This window comes from Ovis canadensis, chromosome 14, assembly GCF_042477335.2.
Source record: "Ovis canadensis isolate MfBH-ARS-UI-01 breed Bighorn chromosome 14, ARS-UI_OviCan_v2, whole genome shotgun sequence".
NCBI classification, from domain to species: domain Eukaryota; kingdom Metazoa; phylum Chordata; class Mammalia; order Artiodactyla; family Bovidae; genus Ovis; species Ovis canadensis.
In genome coordinates, this window is record NC_091258.1 from 78,102,491 (window position 1) to 78,123,916 (window position 21,426).

The 21,426-nt window shown below is 43.5% G+C and overlaps 2 protein-coding genes across 9 annotated transcripts in view; both read left to right on the forward strand.

Moving 5' to 3' along the window:
- The window catches only part of LOC138419651 (zinc finger protein 850-like), a 33,155-nt gene extending 27,607 nt beyond the window's left edge, over positions 1-5,548 (forward strand). Inside the window, 1 exon segment of the mRNA XM_069552494.1 lies at positions 2,401-5,548. Coding sequence (XP_069408595.1) covers positions 2,401-3,503 — 1,103 coding nt within the window. The 3' untranslated portion in view covers positions 3,504-5,548.
- Positions 5,549-5,944: 396 nt separating this feature from the next.
- ZNF471 (zinc finger protein 471) lies at positions 5,945-21,426 on the forward strand. Of its 8 annotated transcripts, none has more exons than XM_069552107.1 (6): positions 7,031-7,087; positions 7,842-7,904; positions 8,517-8,608; positions 11,300-11,426; positions 12,977-13,072; positions 17,248-19,377. In XM_069552107.1, exons 3-6 carry the CDS (start codon positions 8,576-8,578, stop codon positions 19,269-19,271), a joined length of 2,280 nt encoding a protein of 759 aa, XP_069408208.1. In that variant the 5' UTR covers positions 7,031-7,087; positions 7,842-7,904; positions 8,517-8,575; the 3' UTR covers positions 19,272-19,377. The 8 variants fall into 8 exon arrangements, with proteins under 8 accessions (XP_069408206.1, XP_069408205.1, XP_069408204.1 ...); XM_069552109.1 differs by having other exon boundaries at positions 7,053-7,168; XM_069552108.1 differs by having other exon boundaries at positions 7,064-7,179.

Sequence of the window (21,426 nt, forward strand, 5' to 3'; positions counted from 1 at the left end):
GAGTCTGGGACCAAGCTGAGGGAAGGATGTACGTGCAAAAGGCCAGCTGCCTTCTGAGATGGCCACAGTTTTGGGCATCTTCCTTCAGAGGGCCTCTGGTCTGAGGTCCCCAGTGGATCCACCTCTCATCACCATTCACTATTCTACTCACCCACCTTTTTAAATAATTGATTCCAAATGTAAGCTTGTGATCAGCTCTCCACCTTTACTCTTTGGATTGTTTTTCACCACTTTATCCTTCATTCATTTCATAAGACTGTTTCCTCAGAAAGATATCTCAAAACTTGTGTTTTCTTTATGTATCCAAAAAATTCTCACTCTCACCTCTGATAAATTGAATAAATGCACCCATCCAAGAACTGTTCCATTAACAAACATATTCAATCTCTAATTCTGGCCAAGAAAGGGAATTTTGTAAGAGACTAGAGCCCATCAAGGAATTTACTATTTAACAAGGGGAAGTAAGAGATGTTCTTAGAACAGGCACATGAAAAGCTGCTCAACCTTGCTAATTGTTAGAGAAATGTAAGTCAAAACTACAATGACATATTACTTCACACGGGTTAGAATGACCATCATCAAAAAGTCTACAAAACAAATGCTGGAGAGAGTGTGGAGAAAAGGGAACCCTCCTACACTGTTGGTGGGAAGGTAAACTGATACAGCCACTATAGAGAACAGTTTCAGTTCAGTTCAGTTCAGTCGCTCAGTCGTGTCCGACTCTTTGCGACCCCATGAATCGCAGCACACCAGGCCTCCCTGTCCATCACCAACTCCCGGAGTTCACTGAGACTTGGAAGAGAACAGTATAGAAATTCCTTAAAGAACTAAAAATAAAGTTGCTGTATCATCCAGTGATCCTATTCTTGGGCATATAGCTGGAGAGATTTCTAATTTGAAAAGATACATGCAACCTCAGTGTTCACTTCAGCACCATTTACAATATTGAAGATGTAGAAACAACCTTAATGTCCGTGGACAGATGAATGAAAAAGATGTATACATATACAGTAGGATATTACTCAGACATAAAAAGAATGAAACAATGCCATTTGCAGCAATATGGATGGTTGAGAGTATCATACTAAGACGATGATCATCCTAAGTGAAGTAAATCAGACAAAGACAGGTATTATATGATATCACTTATATGTGGAATCTAAAAAAAAAAAATGATACAAAGAACTTATTTACAAAACAGAAATGGACTAGCAGAAATAAACATATGGTTACCAAAGGAGAAGGTGGGGGCAGGGATAAATGAGGAGTATGGAAATCACAGACACAAATGACTATGTATATAATAGATAAGCAACAAGGATTTGCTGCATAGCGCGGGGAACTATATGTATTCAATATCTTATAATAACCTATAATGGATATAAAAGGAAATTTAAAAAGAATACAGATGTATACATATGTATGTAGAATCCAGTCACTTTGCTGTACACCTGAAACTAACACAATATTGTAAATCAGCTATGCTCCAGTTTTTAAAAAGAGATGTTCCTAGATACCTTGGCAAAGTAGGAACCAAGATTGGATAATTTCAAATACAGTGGTTACTGCACACACAGCAGAGTGGCCAGAGATAAACACATCTGTGGGGGATGGTGCAGGGGTCTGGCCACTTGTATGTGCAGCTCACATGTAGCATCTAGACCTTTTCAAGCCAAGTCCTGGGTGCACTTCTTGCATCTCATGGAAGACTGCCGCTGGGAATGCCCCAGCTGAGAACTGGTGGGGTGGACAGTACCCAGCTCTTGTGGGTGGTCTGGGCCATGTCAGCCCTTGATGTCTGTCTTAGTCTGTCTGAGCTGCTATAACATAAACACCGCAGACCAGGTGGCTTAAACAACAGATCTTTATGTCTCACAGTTCTGGAGATGAAGGTGCCTGCAGATTCAGTGTCTGGCAGGGCCATTTCCTGGTTCACAGATGACCATCTTCTCACTGTGCCCTCATGTGGTGGAAGGTGTCCCTTTTAGAAGGGCATTAATTCCATTCATGAGAGATTAAATAATATTTCAATGGATATTTATTAATCAATTATACTTCAGTTTTTTAAATTTAAAACTTAAAATGCATTTCAAATTAAAAATAAGGATAATAAGGTTGCACAACATTGGCATGTATTTAATGCCACTGAATTGCATCCTTAAAATTGGTTAAAATGGTAAATTTTATGTTTTGTGTATTTTTCCACAGTAAAAACATTTTTTTAATTAAAAATAGGAATAAACAGGTATTTGTTTCTAGCTTTTTCTGTTGGTGGAGTATGACAATAAATGTCCTTGTACATATATCCTTAAATACTAGAACCTTTTTGTAAGGATAGATTCTTAACAGTGGGGATATGTACATTTATTTATATTAATGTGTTTATATGTTTGTTTTCAGAGAATGAGTCAACACAGAAGAGTAAGGAATTGTCTTTAAGGAAGAGGATAAAAGGAGAAACACACCAACATGAGAGAGTGATGAAAAAAACGAGCAGCACGGGTAGAGACTATGAAAAGGCCTCCAGCACCAGGGCATACCTCGTCATCCATCAGAAGATGAAGAAGGAAGAGAAGTGCTACCAGTGCTTCGAGTGTGGGAAATCCTTCTGTCGCCGATCGACTCTCATCCAGCATCAGAGGGTCCACACAGGAGAGAGACCCTATCAGTGCAGCGAGTGCAGCAAAGCCTTCAACCAGAAGGCCCACCTCGCCCAACACCAGCGCACCCACACGGGCGAGAAGCCCTACACCTGCGGGCAGTGCACACGGGCCTTCAGCCAGGTGACACACCTCACCCAGCACCAGATCATCCACACCGGAGAGAAGTTCCATTGCTGCAGCGAGTGTGGGAAGGCCTTTAGCCGCCCCTCCGCCCTTGCGGACCACCAGAGAATCCACAGCGGAGAGAAACCCTTCAAGTGCAAGGCCTGCGGCAGAGCCTTCACACAGAGCGCCCAGCTCCTCAGACACCAGAAGATCCACTCTGAAGACAAGCCCTACAGATGCAGCAAGTGCCCCAAGTCCTTCATCCGTCTCTCTTCCCTGACGGAGCACCAGAGGACTCACACCGGAGAGAAGCCCTATCAATGTGAGGACTGCCCGAAGGCCTTCTGCCGCCTCGTGCAGCTCACTCAGCACCAGAGGACCCACACTGGTGAGAAGCCCTACACGTGTCAGGAATGCGGCCGGGCCTTCACCTGCAGGTCCCATTTCACTGTCCACAGGCGGAGTCACACAGGAGAGAGACCCTATGAATGTCAGGTGTGCCGGAAAACCTTCAACAATCACTCCTCCCTGGTGACGCATGACAGGACTCACAGTGGAGTGAAGCCCTTCAGGTGCGATGCATGTGGGAAGGCCTTCAGCACTTCCTCCTCGCTCTGTCAACATAAGAGGATTCATACTGGGGAAAAGCCCTACAGTTGCCACAAATGTGGGAAGTCCTTCAGGTGCAGGTCACACCTTAGTCGACATCAGCAAACTCATACGGGAGAATACTGACCAAAGCCAACTAGACTTGAAAATGTTACTATTCCAGTTACCTAACCATCAGTCAAGATCTTGAAAACAAGCAGCCTCAGTTGACTCTGACTCTTAGAAAAGCAGCTTATTCTCAAGGTCTCAGGAGCTCACTGAAAAATAGATAATGAACCAGGACCTATTGTATACTACAGGGAACTATACTCAATGTTTTGTAATAAGCTACAAAGGAAATACAGCTATGGTTTTCCAGTAGTTGTATATGGATGTGAGACTTGGACCATAAAGAAGGCTGCCCATGGAATTCTGTCCTTGGTCTATAGTCTTCCCCAGGCAAGAATACTGGATTGGGTAGCTATTCCCTTCTCCAGGGGATCTTCCCATCCCAGGGATCACATCTGGGTTTCCTGCATTGCACACAGATTCTTTACTGTCTGAACCACCGGGGAAGCCTGAGCATTGATGAATTGATGCTTTCTAATTCTGGTGTTGGAGAAGACTCTTGAGAGTCCCTTGGACTGCAAGGAGATGAAACCAGTCAATCCTATAGGAAATCACCCTCAAATATTCACTGGAAGGACTGATGCTGAAGCTCCAGTACTTTGGCCACCTGATGCAAAAAGCTGATACCTTGGAAAAGACCCTGATACCTGGAAAGATTGAGGGCAGGAGGAGAAGGGGGCAGCAGAGGATGAGATGGTTGAATAGTATCACTGACTCAATGGACATGAATTTGAGCAAACTCCCGGAAATAGTGAAGGACAGAGGAGCCTGGTGTGCTGTAGTCCATGGGGTCTCAAAAAGTGGAACACAACTTAGTGACTGAACAACAACAATGGGAAATGAATCTGAAAAAGAGTGGATATTTGTGTGTGTATAACTGAATCACCTTGCTGTATACCTGAACCAACACAATATTGTAAATCAACTATACTCCAGTTAAACCAATTTTTCAAAGAGCTCTTTGGATGGAATAACTAAAGACAGGGCAGAAGCAAAGCAAGTTAAAAGCAGAACATGAAACCATTATCCTGCAGTCTGGAGAACTCTAGCCTCCTACTCCTGCCTGAATCCTACTCTGCTGCCATCACTAATGAACAGCAGCACTGCACAAATGACTTTACTGGCCCTGAGTCTGTGCACCCTCACATTTAATGCCCTGAAACCAAGTTTATAACACAGGTGTCCTGACAGCCAAAGATGAGGCCAAGAGATCACCTCTTGGCTTTTGCTTCTGTCCTGCTGGGAGAGACACATATGCCACCAAGTTCACATCTTTAGCAAGGGGCAGGGTGGGGCTTGAATGCTGCAAAGTGTGAAAAAGCAAACAGCCATGACTTAACACTTTACATCTGAAAAATGGTGCCCAGATCTGGTCACAGATGTAGCTTCGAATTACCCGACCAGTAGGCTTTCCTGAATTTCCTCCCACACCCTCCTACAGCTGCTGTATTTGATCGATCTCATCACTGCACCTATCACCTCTGAACAAGAATCAAGAGGCTGACACAAAGGAATAGCACTATGATGGATATAAGGGGTATCATATTAATAGATGTTAGGGGATATTCCTAAACTGAGCACGCAGGATTTTTTTCTTTTCAGTGCATATATAAAAGCATTTATAAAATGCACGCACCAGTGTAAAGAAGAAAAATACATACCCATTGTTGTTTAGCCTCTTAAGTCATGTCCGATTCTTTTTCAAACCCCATGGACTGTAGCTGCCAGCTTCCTCCCGTGGGATTTCCCATGCAAGAATACTGGAGTGGGTTGTCATTTCCTCCTCCAGGGGATCTTCCCAACCCAGGGATCAAACCCACATCTCCTTAGGCAGGCGGATTCTTTACCACTGAGAATATAACAGTAGATCCCATGTAAGGAATTACTCCTAAATGAGCCGACATTGAAATTCAGGATGAAAAGCTGCATGAAGATTAGAGACTTCAGTGCCCTGACTATTCATTTTTCAACAGTGAATAGTCTCATTTTCTCTACTGTGTTCCTCTTCCCTGTTTTCTATTTCTCCAGAGCCTTTCTCACCATTCAATACACTATTTCACTCATTTTCTTGTGGTTTGTTTCCATTCACTTGAAAATAAGATCTTAGAGGGTGGGGAGTTTTGTGGGTTCTTTCTCTGCTGTATCCCCCTGAATGGCTTTTCATTTGTTGTTCAGTCGCTTAGTCGTGTCCAACTCTTTAGACCCAATAGACTGTACCACACCAGGCTTCCCTGTCCTTCACCATCTCCAGGAGCTTGCTCAAACTCATATCCATTGAGTCAGTGATGACATCCAACCCTCTGTCCTCTGTCATGCCCTTCTCCTGCTGTCAATCTTTCCCAGCATCAGGGCCCTTTCTAACGAGTTGGCTTTTTGCATCAAGTGGCCACAATATTGGAGCTTCAGCGTCAGTCCTTCTAATGAATATTGATAATTGATTTCCTTTAGGCTTTTCGTCTCGGAGAAGGCAATGGCAACCCACTCCAGTGTTCTTGCCTGGAGAATCCCAGAGTCAGCGGAGCCTGGTGGGTTGCCACCTATGGGGTCGCACAGAGTCGGACATGACTGAAGCGACTTAGCAGCAGCAGCAGCTTTTCCTTATTTGCTTCAATTTCCAAGTCAGCTACTAATTTTTTTTACTGTTTTCTTAGTATCTCATACCATGGGCCATTTCCACTGTGATCAGAAGCAGAATGGGGTTCAACACCAGTGCAGGTTCCAAAAAAAAAATACTTTCTGAAGAGTGATAATAACATTTCCATTCTGCAAGTGAGAAATGTACTAATTTGGTATAATAAGTCATTCCAGCAGGGGTTCCCTCATTTGATCCTTCGGTCCCAAAACTTAACACAGAAAATCACTCTCCCATGGGCAGGCTCAAAGGACCGCACTCGAGCGACACCGTGGTCATACGGACACAGACAGCGGAACATCACAGGTGCACACCAGAGCTCACAGAGGACTGTCCGTTCCCGTAACTACGGACGCTTCTGGTTTCCAGGAGAGGGGAGGGGGGAATTCTCATTCTCCGCGCCTGCGTACACTCGCATCCAGCCGCGCCACGGCCCTGAACCTTCTGGCCCCGCCCTTCCGGCGTAGCCACGCCTCTGATGTCCTGGGCCCCTCCCCTCGAGCGTAATCACGCCTCTGCTATCCTGGGCCCCGCCCCTCGGGCGTAATCACGTACGTGCAAAGGCACTCCCGCTCTGACGCTAAGGTTCCGCCTCTCCGTCTCAACAGCCTAAGAACACGCCCCCTCGGCTAAGCCACGCCCTGTCTCCGCCCCTCGCGCCTGACTGCTCGCCCACCTGGGGCGGTTCGGCGCCGTGCGCTGGTCTCCCGGGCGTCGGCTGCCGAAGTCCTTCGGGTGAGGGCGGCTGGCTTCCAGGGGGAGGCTCTGGGTTGGTCAGGGTGGTCTAGTGTCTGAGCCCGAGGGCCAGGCAGGGCCGCCGAGGCGGGCGGCTCTGAGCCCGGCCGTGGAGCCCCGGCCTGGGCGCCGCTGCGCGGTCGCTGCCGGGCGGACTACATTTCCCAGAGGCCCGCGCGGGTGCGCCGAGGCTGCGGTTCGTAGCGGGATCGGCGTTTGGGGCGGCTGGATCGGGGTGTGTGAGTCCGAGAGGCAGGACTGGGCTGTGAACGTCCAGAGCGTGCGACCGGGGTGTGCTGGTGTGTGTTCGAAACGGGTGTGTGAGAGGTCAGCCAGCGCGGGGGTCCCGGGAGAGGCTGAGAGATCGTGGAGAAGGGGGGTGATGTGTGTGTGTGTGTGAGACCGCGAGCATATTGGTGTGTCCGGCGTGTGAGATTGTGTGACAGTGCCTGTGTGAGGGAGACCAGTGTGTATTGTGTGTGCGTGTGTTAGAGGTAGCAATTGCAGTGTTTATGTATCTATATGCGCGACCTTTGAGAATGTGTGTGTGTGAGAGAGAGAGGAAAACTAATGTGTTGAGACCAAAGTGAGTAGGAGAGAGGCTGGACCATGGTTCGCCACTCCGAGGTTTGCAGATACAGCCTCTGTGCGGTCGTGGAGTGTGCGTGAGTGAGGCAGAGATGAGGGGCCGTGGGTGTGTGAGAGATTGAATTGGAGTTGTGTGTGTGATGTCTGTGATCACCATGTGCGTTTGTACATGACCTCTCTGAGGCGGTGGTGTGACTGCAGTGATGTGCCTTCCACTGGATGCTTGTGACTGTGTCCTTCGTGTGATCAGGGGGTATGTGAGACCTTGTATCAGTGTCTGTGTATCACCCTGTGTGGTTGTAACAGCGCCTGTGTGACTATGCTGGTTTGGGGGAGACTGCTTGGAAGGTTGATAACTTTCCGCCTTGTACATGTTGATTTATGGAATTGTGTCTTGCCAGGATAAGAATGCTGGGGTAGAATTCCCTGCTCCCAGTCCCAAGAGTTCCACTGAGAAGCAAGAGGTGGGGTACCTGGAGCTCCTGATTGGAGCAGGGGACACCCTCAGTTCTGGGTGACAGAAAGGAGGGGAAACCAAGGGGTTGAGGACAGAGATGAGAGGGAAGGTGGTAGAATTGGGTGCTAAAGGATCCATTGTCATGGAGGAAAGCAAAGGTTTGGCAGGAGGAGGAGGAGAACCCTGTCCTCTGATGGCATTCAGGAGTCCGATTTTCAAACTGTAGACTGTATCAAAGCATGAAGCGGAGATCTGGGAAGGAAAGAGTCCACCTTTACCTACAGAGAAAGCAACAATTTCATGGGATTATTTTTAAAATAAGGTGAAAGAAGATAATGTATGCAGAGTATCTAGCGCATCTTGTTAGTTTTATTCATAATAAGACCAGGAAATGGGAATGCAACTTTTAGGAAAGATCAAATTTAGGACCTCGAGCTTGAGAGAAAGAGTCATAAGTTAGACCCCTCAATCACCACTGGTTGCCTGTAATCTCTTGGTTATGTGGGCAGTGAAACCAAAGAAGGCGGGGAGGAGGACGGGGAAGACAGAATTCTTACGCTGCTGATCGTGGGAGTGCAGAGAGGCCCTCACCTTCTCACTCTCCTTTTTCTTCTTCCAGCCTTACCCTCCCAGGACAGTGCTGTTCTCCAAGAGAGAAGCCAGGAAAAGAAGGTGAAAATGACAGTTGAGCTAGTGAAAGCCATACCCCAGGTTAGTTATTTCATTTCTCTTCCTCGAAAGGCAGCCTTACTGTTTAGCACTTAGTAAAGCTGTTTTCTTTATGAAAGTCCCTTGACTAACAGTCTTTGGAAAAGACCCTGAGGCTGGGAAAGACTGAAGGCAAAAGGAGAAGGGGGCAGCAGAGGATGGGATGGTTAGTAGCATCATCTATTCAGTGGACATGAGTTTGAGCAAAACTCCGGGAGACAGTGAAGACACGGAAGCCTGGTGTGCTGCAGTCCATGGAGTGGCAAAGAGCTGGACATGACAGCGTCTGAACAAGAACAACAACAGCCTTATCTGAGGGCCTGGCTCCCACCTCTCCCAGGGAGCACTCCCCTTAGTTTTTTACAAATAGACTTTTTTACAATAGAAACCTTGCAGATAGCGGTGGGGGGGGGGGGGGTATGCATACGCATCACACTCTGCTTCCCCAATTTCTGATATCTTACATTAAGTTTGGTGAGTGCTATGCTTGGTCGCTCAGTCGTGTCCGACTCTTTTTGACCCCATGGACTGTAGCCCACCAGGCTCCTCTGTCCATGGGGATTCTCCAGGCAAGGATACTGGAGTGGGTTGCCATGCCCTCCTCCAGGGGATCTTCCCGTCCCAGGGATCAAACCCAGGTCTCCCGCATTGCAGGTAGATTCTTTACCAGCTGAACCGCCAGGGAAGCCCAAGAATACTGGAGTGGGTAGCCTGTCCCTTCTCCAGGGGATCTTCCTGACCGAGGAATTGAACCAGGATCTCCCGCACTGCAGGCGGTTCTTTACCAGCAGAGCTACCAGGGAAGCCCTGAATGAGCCGACGTTGATAGACTATTACTAAGTCCATGCTTTGTGCACACTTCCTTCGTTTTCACTCAGTGTCCTTTTTCTGTACCAGGGTCCTAGCCAGGGCGCCACGTTACATGTAGTAGTTCTGTCTCCTTGTGCCTGACAGTTTCTCATACTTTCCTTCTTTTTGAAAACCTTGTCAGTTTTGAGAGGTTCTCAGGTTATTTTGCAGAACATCTCTGAAATCTGATGTTTTTTCCTCTGATTCGACTGGACTAATGTATTTTTAGAAGGAAGATCACAGAGTTCCATTTTCCTCATGTACCATACATCAAGGGTCCACACTATCAAGGTGACTCACTACTATACTTTGAGAGCCTAGTTGAGGTGGCATTACCAGGTCTCTGCACTGTGAGTTGCTCCTTTTTGCCCCACTTGTCCACGCTGTCCTCCCCTCTCCATTGGCAACTACCAGTTCTAGCTCTGTGTCTGTCCAGTTTCTGTCTTGTTTGTTTAGATTCCGCAGTTAAGTGAGATCATACAGTGTCTGTCTGTCTTTGTATGACTTCTTTCACTGAGATAATGCCCTCTGTTCCATCCATGTTGTGATAAATGACAACACTGAGCATTACAAAGATTTTTAGTATTTTCATTGGAAATAAATGTGAAGATGAAAATGCCCGTAACACTTTAAAAAATTTCTCACAACTCTCACAGATATAGAAATCAAAGGAGTGGTTACTAGGGGGAAGGAGGAGACAAGATAGGGGTAAGGAATTGAGAGCTATAAACTATTATGTATAAAATAAGCTACAAGGATATATTGTAGAACACAGGTAAATATAGCCAATATCTTATAATAACTATAAATGGAGTATAACCTTTAAAAATTGTGAATACTATATTGTATACCTGAAACTTATATAATATTGTTTGTCAACTATATCTCAATTCAAAAGAAAAACACCTGCGAATCTCTGAAAATTGACCAAAAAAAAGAAAATTGTCTTGATCTGCTGGTGATTATAACTGGGCATTGTCTTTAAGAAACTGAAAATAACTATTTTTGGTTTCATTTTGACATTGTCTAAATATATACTGGCTTGTTGTACTCAGATTTAGTACACAAGGTGGCTGTGTTGCAGTCCTGCACTGGGTGCTTTCTCAGGTTGCTCTTCGGGTCACTGACGTGTGGCATGACATGCTAATTAATTCTTAATGGCACAGCATTAAAAACCAGTTGCATTCTAGGGGAATTCCCTAGCATTCCAGTGGTTAGTGCTTTCACTGCTGGGACTGGGTTCAATCCCTGGTTAGGAAACTAAGATCCCACAAGCCTTGAGCCTTGAGGCTCGGCAACCCCCCCCCCCACTGCCCCCCCCCCACACAAAAAAAACTGCACTCTAAATATATTTTTTATTGTGTCAACAAAAAAACCCCCAGCCATGTCAGTTCAATGCCTCTTCTCCTTAAAGCACTAGGATCCCATAGAGTACCGTTTCCATAATATCAACCTAAATATTCTTTTGTGTTGTTTTTGAAGGTTCAGCCATAGACACACATCCTCCTTGAAGCCCTTCTCTACCGCCCTGTGGCCATCTGTCCGTACTTCCCCAGGCCTGGAAGCTCCCGTGGACAGAGGAGCTTGGTCGGCTGTAGTCCATGGAGTGGCAAAGAGTCAGACGCAGCTGAGCACACACTCACACACACAAGAGAAATGGATTCGCACCATTGTATACAGTACAATTTAGCAACTTCAATAAGAACTATTTAATATTATATGTTTAAGGGTTTTTTCCTCAAAGGGCTATTTCTCACATAAAGTAGGGCCAACTCAATGCTTAAGCTTGAAGTCACGTGTGGACATGAGCATTGCTTGATCCAGAAGGTCTTTGTGTTATTGCAGGACCTGGTGACATTCAAGGATGTGGCAGTAGACTTCTCCAAGGAGGAATGGCAATGGCTGAGCCCTGCTCAGAGGAGTTTGTACAGGAGGATGATGCTGGAGAACTATCAGAGCCTGGTTTCACTGGGTGAGGATCTTTTCCCCCTCTGTATAATTCAGAATTACCCTCAGGGACTCTTTACTTTTTTTTTTTTAAATTTGTTGTGTGTCGATCAGAATTGACTCTGGACAATGAAGAGGATGTTCAGGAACTGGTGAATATCTCAGGTTGAGTCGGTGATCTGGGTGTGTATCAGATATTTCGTGAGTGCGCCTTTTGGTCAGCTGGGAACACACGGCACGCTGTGACCCACACTGGTCTCCTGTGCTGGCCTGTTTCCTCTGTCCTGTAGTCGTGTTACCAGCATAACAGGGTTCACCAAGAATAGAGCCAGATCGTTATGAATTCAGAATGCTGCTTTAAAATCTGTATATCTTTATTAACTTGCAGAAAGTGAACTAGCGAGGCACACGCTGAAAATTGCTTTAGATGTTCTTAGGGGGCTAACGCCCTTGTCATCGCTAGGGCCATGTCAGGGGCTAGTTTAGCTTTGCCTTGTCTGGAGGCCCCTTTCCTCCTGCTTGCTTGTGGGTCACTAAATGTTGTGAAACTCAATGTATGTCTTTGACCAAATTTGAGAAATGTTTGATTGTTAATTTTTTTCTACTCTCTTCTTCTGGGATTCCAGTTGCACACATGTTAGAATCTTGGATATTGTGCCTTAGGTAACTAAGGATGTGTTCCCTTTTAAAAATCTTTTTTCTCCGTCAGCTTAGATAATTTCTGTTGATTCATTTTCAAGTTCACTGCTGCTTTCTTTGTCCTCTTCAATGTCTTGTTAAGCCCATCTAGTGAATTTTTAAATTTCAGATACTGTATTTTTCAATTCTAGACTTTTTACTTGGTTCTTTTTTATAATTTCTATTTTGCTGCCAAGAGTATTACAAGCATATTTTCCTTTATATTCTCGAATATAGGATATAATATCTGTTTTAAAATCCTAGTCTACTGATTCCAGCATCTGTGTTGTCACAGGTTGGGTCTCCATTAATGCCTTTTTTTCTGAGTATGATTCACTTTTTCCACTTTTTAGGGAGTAATTAGATTTTTTCCTGGACACTATAAATACTACATTATAGAGTTTTAGGATTCTGTTACATTCCTTTGAAAAATATTGATTTTGTTTTTCAATCAGACAGTTAACTCACACTCCAGACTGTCTCTCAGTTCAGTTCAGTCGCTGTCATGTCCAACTCTTTGCGACCCCATGAATCACAGCACGCCAGGCCTCCCTGTCCATCACCAACTCCCGGAGTCTACCCAAACCCATGTCCATCGAGTCGGTGATGCCATCCAGCCATCTCCAAACCGTCTCTAGGGGTTCTTTATATTACCTCACTTACTGCTGTCCAGTGATCTTCTAAAAATGCTGGGCTGCATTTCTGCCTCCGGTCTCTTAGAAAATGATTCCACTTTGATAGGATTGGCTGTTAGCAGCCCCACTAAACTATGCCAGAAGCTTTATATAGCTGTCACTCCTTGAATTATTCATTTCCATCATGTCGTTCCATCAGAATTGAGGGACCAGCTGAAATGTCCAAAACATGACCAATTTTCATACCTTTTTCTGTATGCAGGACTTTGTATCTCTAAGCCATCTGTCATCTCCTTACTGGAGCAAGGGAAAGAGCCCTGGATGATGATGGAGAATGAGCTGAGAAGCCCATTCCCAGGTGAGTGTGGGAGAGCCGGAGGGGGGAGTCCTTCCTAGGCAGTGGCCCCGCCATTTGCACAGGTGGTCTTTCCTCCTTTCTTATGCTTCTTAGAAACTCTTCTCAAAGAAGCATTCAGAGCTGGCGCCCTGGGACAGCCCAGAGGCCTAGGGTGCGAAGGGAGGTGGGAGCGGGGAACGGGATGAGGGGGACACGTGCATACTGTCGGCGACGGAATGAAACACCAATACTGCAGAGTGGTTTAAATTTTTATATTTTAACACTTGCTTTTTACAGCTGCTTAATTTTATATCTCTTGCACAACAACCTACAGGGCAAGCTGCCAAGCACTATGATTTAGAGACTATATAGTGCGCAGGCGCAGGGCGAGATAACCTTTACCTTGGCTTATTTACTGCAGCCAAGACTTTGTTTTGGGGAACTTTTTTATTAACTTAGAATCTGTTTTGTCTCAAGGTCTGTTTTTTTTGAGGAATCAGAGAAACATCTTTGTGTGCAAGCAATGTTCTTTTCCCACGGGAACAAACAGGATTCTTAGCTGAACATCTCGTTTGCAAGAATGCTCAGCCCTGGTTGAGAGTCTCGTTTGCAAGCACTTCTCAACCTTCTTTAAACCTAGTTCCCTACACATACCTGTGGCCAGTTCATGTTGATGTATGGCAAAAAACCATCACGATATTGTCAAGTAATTATCCTTCCATTAAATTAATTAAAAGAAAAAAAAAAAGAAGCTCTTCTCAAGCCTTCCAAACCTGGGAGACTGAAAGTTGACTTCTTAGCGTGAGCTCCCCAGATATCTTCTCTTCTGCTTGTTTTTCAGTTGCTCAGTCTTTTCTGACTCTGACCCCTGGCCTATAGCATGCCAGGTTCCCCTGTCCTTCACTGTCTCCTAGAGCTGGATCCATTCACGGCCACTGAGCTGGTGATGCCATCCAACCATCTCATCCTCTGCTGCCCCCTTCTCCTTTTGCCTTCAATCTTTCCCAGCATCAGGGTCTTTTCCAATGAGTTGGCTCTTTGCATCAGGTGGCCAAAGTATTGGAGCTTCAGCTTCAGCATCAGTCCTTCCACTGAATATTCAGGATTGATTTCATTTAGGATTGACTGGTTGGATCTCCTTGCAGTCCAAGGCACTCTCAAGTCTTCTCCAACACCACAGTTCAAAAGCATCAATTCTTCGGCCCTCAGCTTTCTTTATGGTCCAGCTCTCACATCCAAACATGACTACTGGAAAAACAATAGCTTGGATTATACAGACCTTTATCAGCAAAGTGATGTCTCTGCCTTTTAATATGCTGTCTATGTTTAGCATAACTTTCCTTCCCAGGAGCAAATGTCTTTTAATTTCATGGCTGCAGTCACAGTCTGCAGTGATTTTGGAGTCCAAGGAAATAAAATCTGTCACTGTTTCCACTTTCCCCCCTTCTGTTTGCCATGAAATGATCGGACTGGATGCCATGATCTTAAGTTTTTTCACTTTCTGCCATTACAGTGGTATCACTGGCATATCTGAGATTGTTATTTCTCCCGGCAATCTCAACTCTCTTTTAAAAACTCATTTTGCAAAAATCTTTATCCAGCTCCTTTCCATCCCCTTTTCCTTTTGACATACTGACTTAACATAAACTTCTCTGTTTTTTAAATCTTAACTCCAGAATTGGATGCTGCATGGAAATCATAACATACCCTGCTACTTTAAATCAGTTTTTGCTTTCCTGTCACAAATAGGAAAAATCCAGATCCTACCAGCTCCTTCTTAATTTTCCAGCCTTATCTTCCGTTATGTTTTAGCTTTTTCACTGTACTTTAGCCCAGAGTTTTCTTCATGATGCAGGTTATCAAGGTATGTTCCGTATGTGTTACAGGTATTCCCGCATCCTGAGTCTCTAAGCCGTGAGAGACTAGATGAGGTTAGAGGCAGTCTGAGTTCAAGTCTGACTCCCTCTGGATCATAGGCAGTGTCTTAGGACTATCATTTTCAACAAGTGCCTGATGTACAGTTGAAAAGCACCGCTCTATCCCATAGGTCGCCTTTTCTGAACTCGCAAGCTCTTTCCCACTCAGGCTTTTGTTTTTCCTGTTTTCTCTGCCTAGAATGCTCTTCTCTTGGCTTTCTGTCTATGCCTGGCTTTCAGGCCAGAGCTCAAAAATCATCTCATTGGACACCTTCCTGACCACTTCATATAATGAACATTTCCCTATTCCAACCCATGTACAATCTGTGAAGCCACTGTTTCTTTGTAACACTCAGGAGAGCCCATAATTAACTTGTTTTGGGGGTGTGTGCTTATTTTTTGTCTCCCCCTCTGAACCTAAATTTCACAAAGACAAGGGAATGTTGGGATCACATATGATATTATGCCTTTATGAAATTCTCCTTTCACTTTTGTAACAGTGTTTGATCTTTACATTTGGGGATGATGTGGACTCTCTACTTCTAGGATCCTCCAAATATTAGAAGGGAAATAAGCTCGGTTTAGACACGCTTTATAGTTTGGTTATGTAGGAAGCTACTATCAGCCTTAAAGAGGAAAACAGAAAGAGGAACTTTCCTGATAAGAGGTAATAACTGTGCATGTGAAGAACAGATACAGGAAGAGGGAAAGGGGATAAAGAAGCCTATTGTAAATCTGATGGGACACTGAGTGACAGTATGGCTTTAGGTATTATTCAGTGATTAAGGCAGCTTGGCATCCATGTTGAGAAAAGCCAGAAAGGTAAGGGACAACCATGGCTCTCCACGGGAGGCCGGAAATGAAGACGGCCTTCATACAACAAAGTAAATTTGAGGGAAGAGCAGATGACGCTGTCATCTTCCTGCTTTCCTCTTTCTAGGATTGCTCCCCTCAGTCCATCTACGTAAGAAAAACCGTGGGGAATTGGTTTCTTGAGTTCTCATGGACCCAGTTCTAGAATTATTGAAGTTTGGGTGTTCCTGATACCATGAATGACGTGGGGAGGAAGCCTGTTAATATCTCAGTATTTCTCAATTGCTTTGGTAGATTTGATCCCTCCCATCTCTGAACTTTTATACTAGTTTTCCTTTTTTACCACATGGATTCATTTTTGATATATTATATTTTCTTCTCAAATTACTTGCTTTGTTGGTCTTGTCTTCCTCATAACTTTCTGTACTTCTCTAGAACAACTGTCTTTAATTACGTTAGTGTTCCCCATGCTTGACATGTAGTAGAAAACTAGGGAGCATTGGACTAGTCAGTAATTTGTTGTCATAGTTCTTGATGTCACCTCGTCCCTAAAGCTTTCTCTTGGTGTCACCTCTTCTATGCACATTTCTTCTTTATAGATTTATCAAGAATTTCTTCCTTGTGCCTGAGTTCCTGTGATATACATTAAGTGACTTAGTAGTAGTGTATGTATATAAGGCTCATTTATTTCTTCCCGAAAGCTTATATTCTATCTCACAAGGTAAGAAAGGTAGTGATGTGGTAGTAAATAAGCATTTAATTAATAACAGTGATACCAACCTACATATCTCTGTAAGACTAGTTTCCACAAAAAGACACCTGGCAGAACCCTATTAAGATGTGATAGTTTTCCTAGGCTGGTGAAAGAAAGATGATGAATGGAAAAATCCCTTAATATCCACTCTGAAGTTCAGGGATCTATGAGAAATGAAGAGCATTTACTTTATTAAAATACATGGAAATGGCTTATGGGAATGCTTTTTTCTGATTATGAAGACATGATTCTAGGATTTTGCCTAAACTCCAAGAGAAGTCACAAAGCATAAGGTATTTGTGGTTTCAGGGAATCTACAGAGATTTTTGAGTGGCAGAGTTAAGTGGTAGTATTGGTTTTTTAAGAAAATTAGCCTGGCTGTATATGCAAGTCTCCTAGACGAGGGAGAGAATAGAGGAAGAGAATTTGATGTACAGTCTGTTAACGTTAATACAGGCATAAAATATTACTGCCATTGCAGCCTGCACCTTCAGGGCTCTGTTATCCTACATTTAATTTTCTAAATCACCGTTTCCATGTTCTTCTATGAGCTCTCATTCTCTGGGGTCTGCTTACATATTTTTTTCAGTTGAAATACCTGTGCATAATATATTTTGTGGAGTTCATTATTTTCAAATCACCTTTTCTGTGTTAAATGTTTCCTTTGTTATAGCCCATGATAAAGGAAACATTTGGTTTTTTGAATCTTTCAGATTGGGAATCTATACATGAGACACAAGAATTACCTCTGAAGCAGTTTGTATGTGATGATATGTTAATGGAGAGAATTGCAAGCTATGAACGTGAATGTCCTACTCTTGGAGAAAATTGGAAATGTGAAGATCTTTTTGAGAGGCGGTTGTTAAGCCAAGAGACATTTATCAGGCAAGAAAGAAGCGCTCCTAAAGAAACCTTCACTGTGGAAATAGACCACAGATATAACAAACCTGAGAAATTTGTTCCTCTACACAGTATAGAAGAGAATATTTATAATAATCACAAGTCAGATAAAAAAAACTTTTCCAAAAATTCCATGGTATTAAAACACAAGAAAGTCTATGCAGGAAAGAAACTTTTTAAATGTAATGAATGTGAGAAAACCTTCACCCAGAGCTCATCTCTTACTGTTCATCAGAGAATTCATACTGGAGAGAAACCATATGAGTGTAAGGACTGTGGGAAGGCCTTCAACCAGAGTCAACACCTTGTCCAGCACCACAGAATACACACTGGAGAGAAACTCTTTGAATGTAAGGAATGTAGGAAAGCCTTCAGCCAAAATGTACATCTTATCCAACATCAAAGAATTCATACTGGAGAAAAACCATATAAATGTAAGGAGTGTAGAAAAGCCTTCAGCCAGCCTGCACACCTTGCTCAGCATCAGAGAATTCATACTGGGGAGAAGCCTTATAAATGTAAGGAATGTGGCAAGGCCTTCAGTGATGGCTCCTCCTTTGCCCGACATCAGAGGTGTCACACCGGCAAAAGACCCTACGAATGTATTGAATGTGGGAAAGCTTTCAGGCAGAACACATCGCTTATCCGTCACTGGAGATATTACCACACTGGGGAGAAACCCTTTGACTGCATCGACTGTGGCAAGGCCTTCAGCGATCACATAGGACTTATTCAGCACAGGAGAATTCATACTGGAGAGAAACCCTACAAATGTAACGTGTGTGGGAAAACCTTCAGCTACGGCTCATCCCTGACTGTGCATCAGAGAATTCACACAGGAGAGAAACCATATGAATGTGATATCTGTGGGAAAGCCTTTAGCCATCATGCCTCACTCACCCAGCACCAAAGAGTGCATTCTGGAGAGAAGCCTTACCAGTGCAGAGAATGTGGGAAAGCCTTCAGGCAGAGCATACACCTTGCTAGCCATCTGAGGATCCATACTGGAGAAAAACCCTATGAATGTAAGGAATGTGGAAAAGCTTTTAGCATCAGTTCGCAGCTGGCTACTCATCAGAGAATTCATACTGGAGAGAAACCTTATGAATGTAAGGAATGCGGGAAAGCCTTCAACCAGAGGGCACACCTCGCACAGCACCATAAAATCCATACTGGAGAGAAACCTTACGATTGTACTGAATGTGGTAAAGCCTTCAGCCAGGCTACCCGCCTTGTCCAACATCAGAGAGTTCACACAGGAGAGAAACCCTATGAGTGTACTGAATGTGGGAAGGCTTTTAGCGACAGCTCGTCCCGTGCTCAGCATCTGAGACTCCACACAGGCCAAAAGCCCTATGCATGTGTCGACTGTGAGAAGGCATTCAGAACAAAGTCATCACTCACTTGTCATCAAAGATGTCACACAGGGGAGAAGCCTTACGAATGTAGTGCATGCGGTAAAGCCTTTAGCCATCGACAGTCGCTTACTGTTCATCAGAGAATTCATTCCGGAGAAAAACCCTATCAGTGTAAGGAATGTAGGAAAACCTTCAGCCAGATTGGACACCTTAATCTACACAGAAGAATCCACACTGGAGAGAGAGCTTACGAATGTAAAGAATGCGGAGAAGTCTTCAGACAAAGTGTGCACCTTGCTCACCATCATAAAATCCATGCTGCAGCGTCGTCTCCAGCCCTGAGCTCTTCCCCAACCCCCGTGTCACCAAGTCCTGGGGGTGTGTCTGCTGAGTATTTCTGGAACTTATCCACATCTTTCCATCCTCATTGCCCTAATCCAAAACATAGTCATCTCATCTGGACTATTCCAATTGTCTAAACACTGGTCCCTCTGCATCCTCTTTTGTCTCCTCCAAGTTCATTCTTCACACTACTTCCACAGTGGTCTGTTCAAATGTAAATGTAATTATATGACTCTCTTAAAACCCTCGGTGTGAAAATTTAAACTACTTGATGCATACCAAGTGCTTAGCATAGTGCCTGACCCAGACTAAATGCTCTGAATGATAGCTTAGTATCCTTCAGAGTCTGCTTGAAAGCTGTTTTTAAGCAGTGAACTCTGGAAGACAGTATATGTACTTGGAGATCATAACAGTTTTTAAAACTGAAACTTAATGTGAATGATGAGGATTAGCATGTGTTAAAGCTTAAACATTAACACGTTTAAAGCTTTATACCACCACGTATATGACTGTATTCCTTTGTTGGTGAGAAAATTCAACATGACCTAATACATAGAGTATGTTTTAGGAAGTATCTAGAACTCTGGATGAGACTGGAACAAAAGAATTAGAAAATAACTGGGAATAATGCAAGACTATTTAGTAAAGGCAAAAAGTAAAAATTCCTAATATTTAAAATGGAAGAAGCAGAGAACTTGAATAGTCTAGCCCTTTTTTAAGACACCTGGTTTCACAGATTAATGCTGAACCTTCAAGGACTCATAATTAAGCTGTCTAGAGTACAGAAAAAAATAATTGAAATGGACTATTTTGGAGTACTTCTAACCTCTGTTAAGGAGAACACAGGTTATGAATAAATGGAGATCCATGTTTCTAGAAGGAACTTTTAGTACTGTAAACATGTCTGTACATTTGGTCAGTTCCAGTCACAATTCTTTTAGGATAAATTTCCACTGACGATTTTGTTCTGAAAATCAATGTAGAATGGTAAATAGGAAAGCATCACAAGGAAATTTTTGAAAAATGATTGTGTCCCCATGAATTTACTTGCAAAAGTAATTATTTTTCATGTGTCAGTGGGGGAGATAGATTACTTAAATGGTGCTTGACAATTATCCAGCTGGAAGTAAAGTCAGACCCACATTTCACCCCTTACAGAGAAGTTCATTCCGTATAGATTAAAGATATAATAGGAAACACAATATTAAATTTCTGAGAAGAGAATGTAAAATATTTCTATCCCCTTGAGTTCAGGTAGGCTTTAGTAAGCAGGACGCAGAGTCCAGAAGTTATGAAGAAGGACAGTATTAGGTAAGACCATGTAAAAAATTTAAATTTTTCCATGGTATAAGACACTATGCAAAGTGAAAAGACACACGACTGATATTTTATATATATATTACAAAGGGTATAGTCCTTATAAAAAGCGCTGTTGCTTTATGTGGCAGCCTGGATGGGAGGGGAGTTCAGGGGAGAATGGATACATGTATATGTATGGCTGAGTCCCTTTGCTGTCCACCTGAAACTATCATAAGATTGTTAATTGGCTATACCCCAATACAATACAAAAAGTTAAGAAATGCTGTTGTAAAGCAGCAAGTAAGAGACACAGTCCGACAAAATCAGGTAAGATACACAGTATGACAGCAACTCTAAATGAAGAAAACAGTCAAGGAAAATCTTAATTGCACTAATGATCAGATAAATGGAAATTTTAAAAGTTCTCACCATCAGCACAAACCAGCACACACATTATGGGTAATAGCCAGTACTGTTACAGATGTGACATTTTTATACGTTGGGAGGGTAAATAGGTAGAAAGCCATTTTCGAAGGCAATATGGGAATCACTACCCACTCCAGTATTCTTGCTTGGAGAATCCCATGGACAGAGGAGCCTGGTGGGCTGCAGTCCGTGGGGTCACAAAGCAGCAGACGTGACTGAATGCCTAGCACACTAACACTAACATGGTATTGTGTATCAACATAAAGTGTAATTAATTAATCACTGCTGCAATTCTAGGGAGTCATCTCAAAAAGCACAGGCACAAAAATATAGACGTACATTTACCACAGAATTTTTAAAAACTTGGAACAGCTTAAGTATCCAGCAGTAGTAAATTGATTAGTTAATTTTGGAAAGTCAGTTCAGTAGATTATTATGCAGTAACTGAAAAGAATGAGGAAGATCTCTATACTCACAAAACTATGCCTTGTAGTTCATTGAGAATAATTTTCGTAACTGTAATATGGTGTAGTTACAAGTACATAAACTCTTTAAAGTTAACGTGAA

What these genes read in the sequence shown, in the direction of transcription:
- ZNF471 (XM_069552103.1), top strand. Translation starts at nt 11,231, where the DNA reads ATGCTTAAGCTTGAAGTCACGTGTGGACATGAGCATTGCTTGATCCAG. An exon ending in TCAGAGCCTGGTTTCACTGG is followed by an intron (nt 11,427 to 12,976) that starts GTGAGGATCTTT and finishes TTCTGTATGCAG; the next exon opens with GACTTTGTATCTCTAAGCCA. An exon ending in GCTGAGAAGCCCATTCCCAG is followed by an intron (nt 13,073 to 17,247) that starts GTGAGTGTGGGA and finishes TGAATCTTTCAG; the next exon opens with ATTGGGAATCTATACATGAG.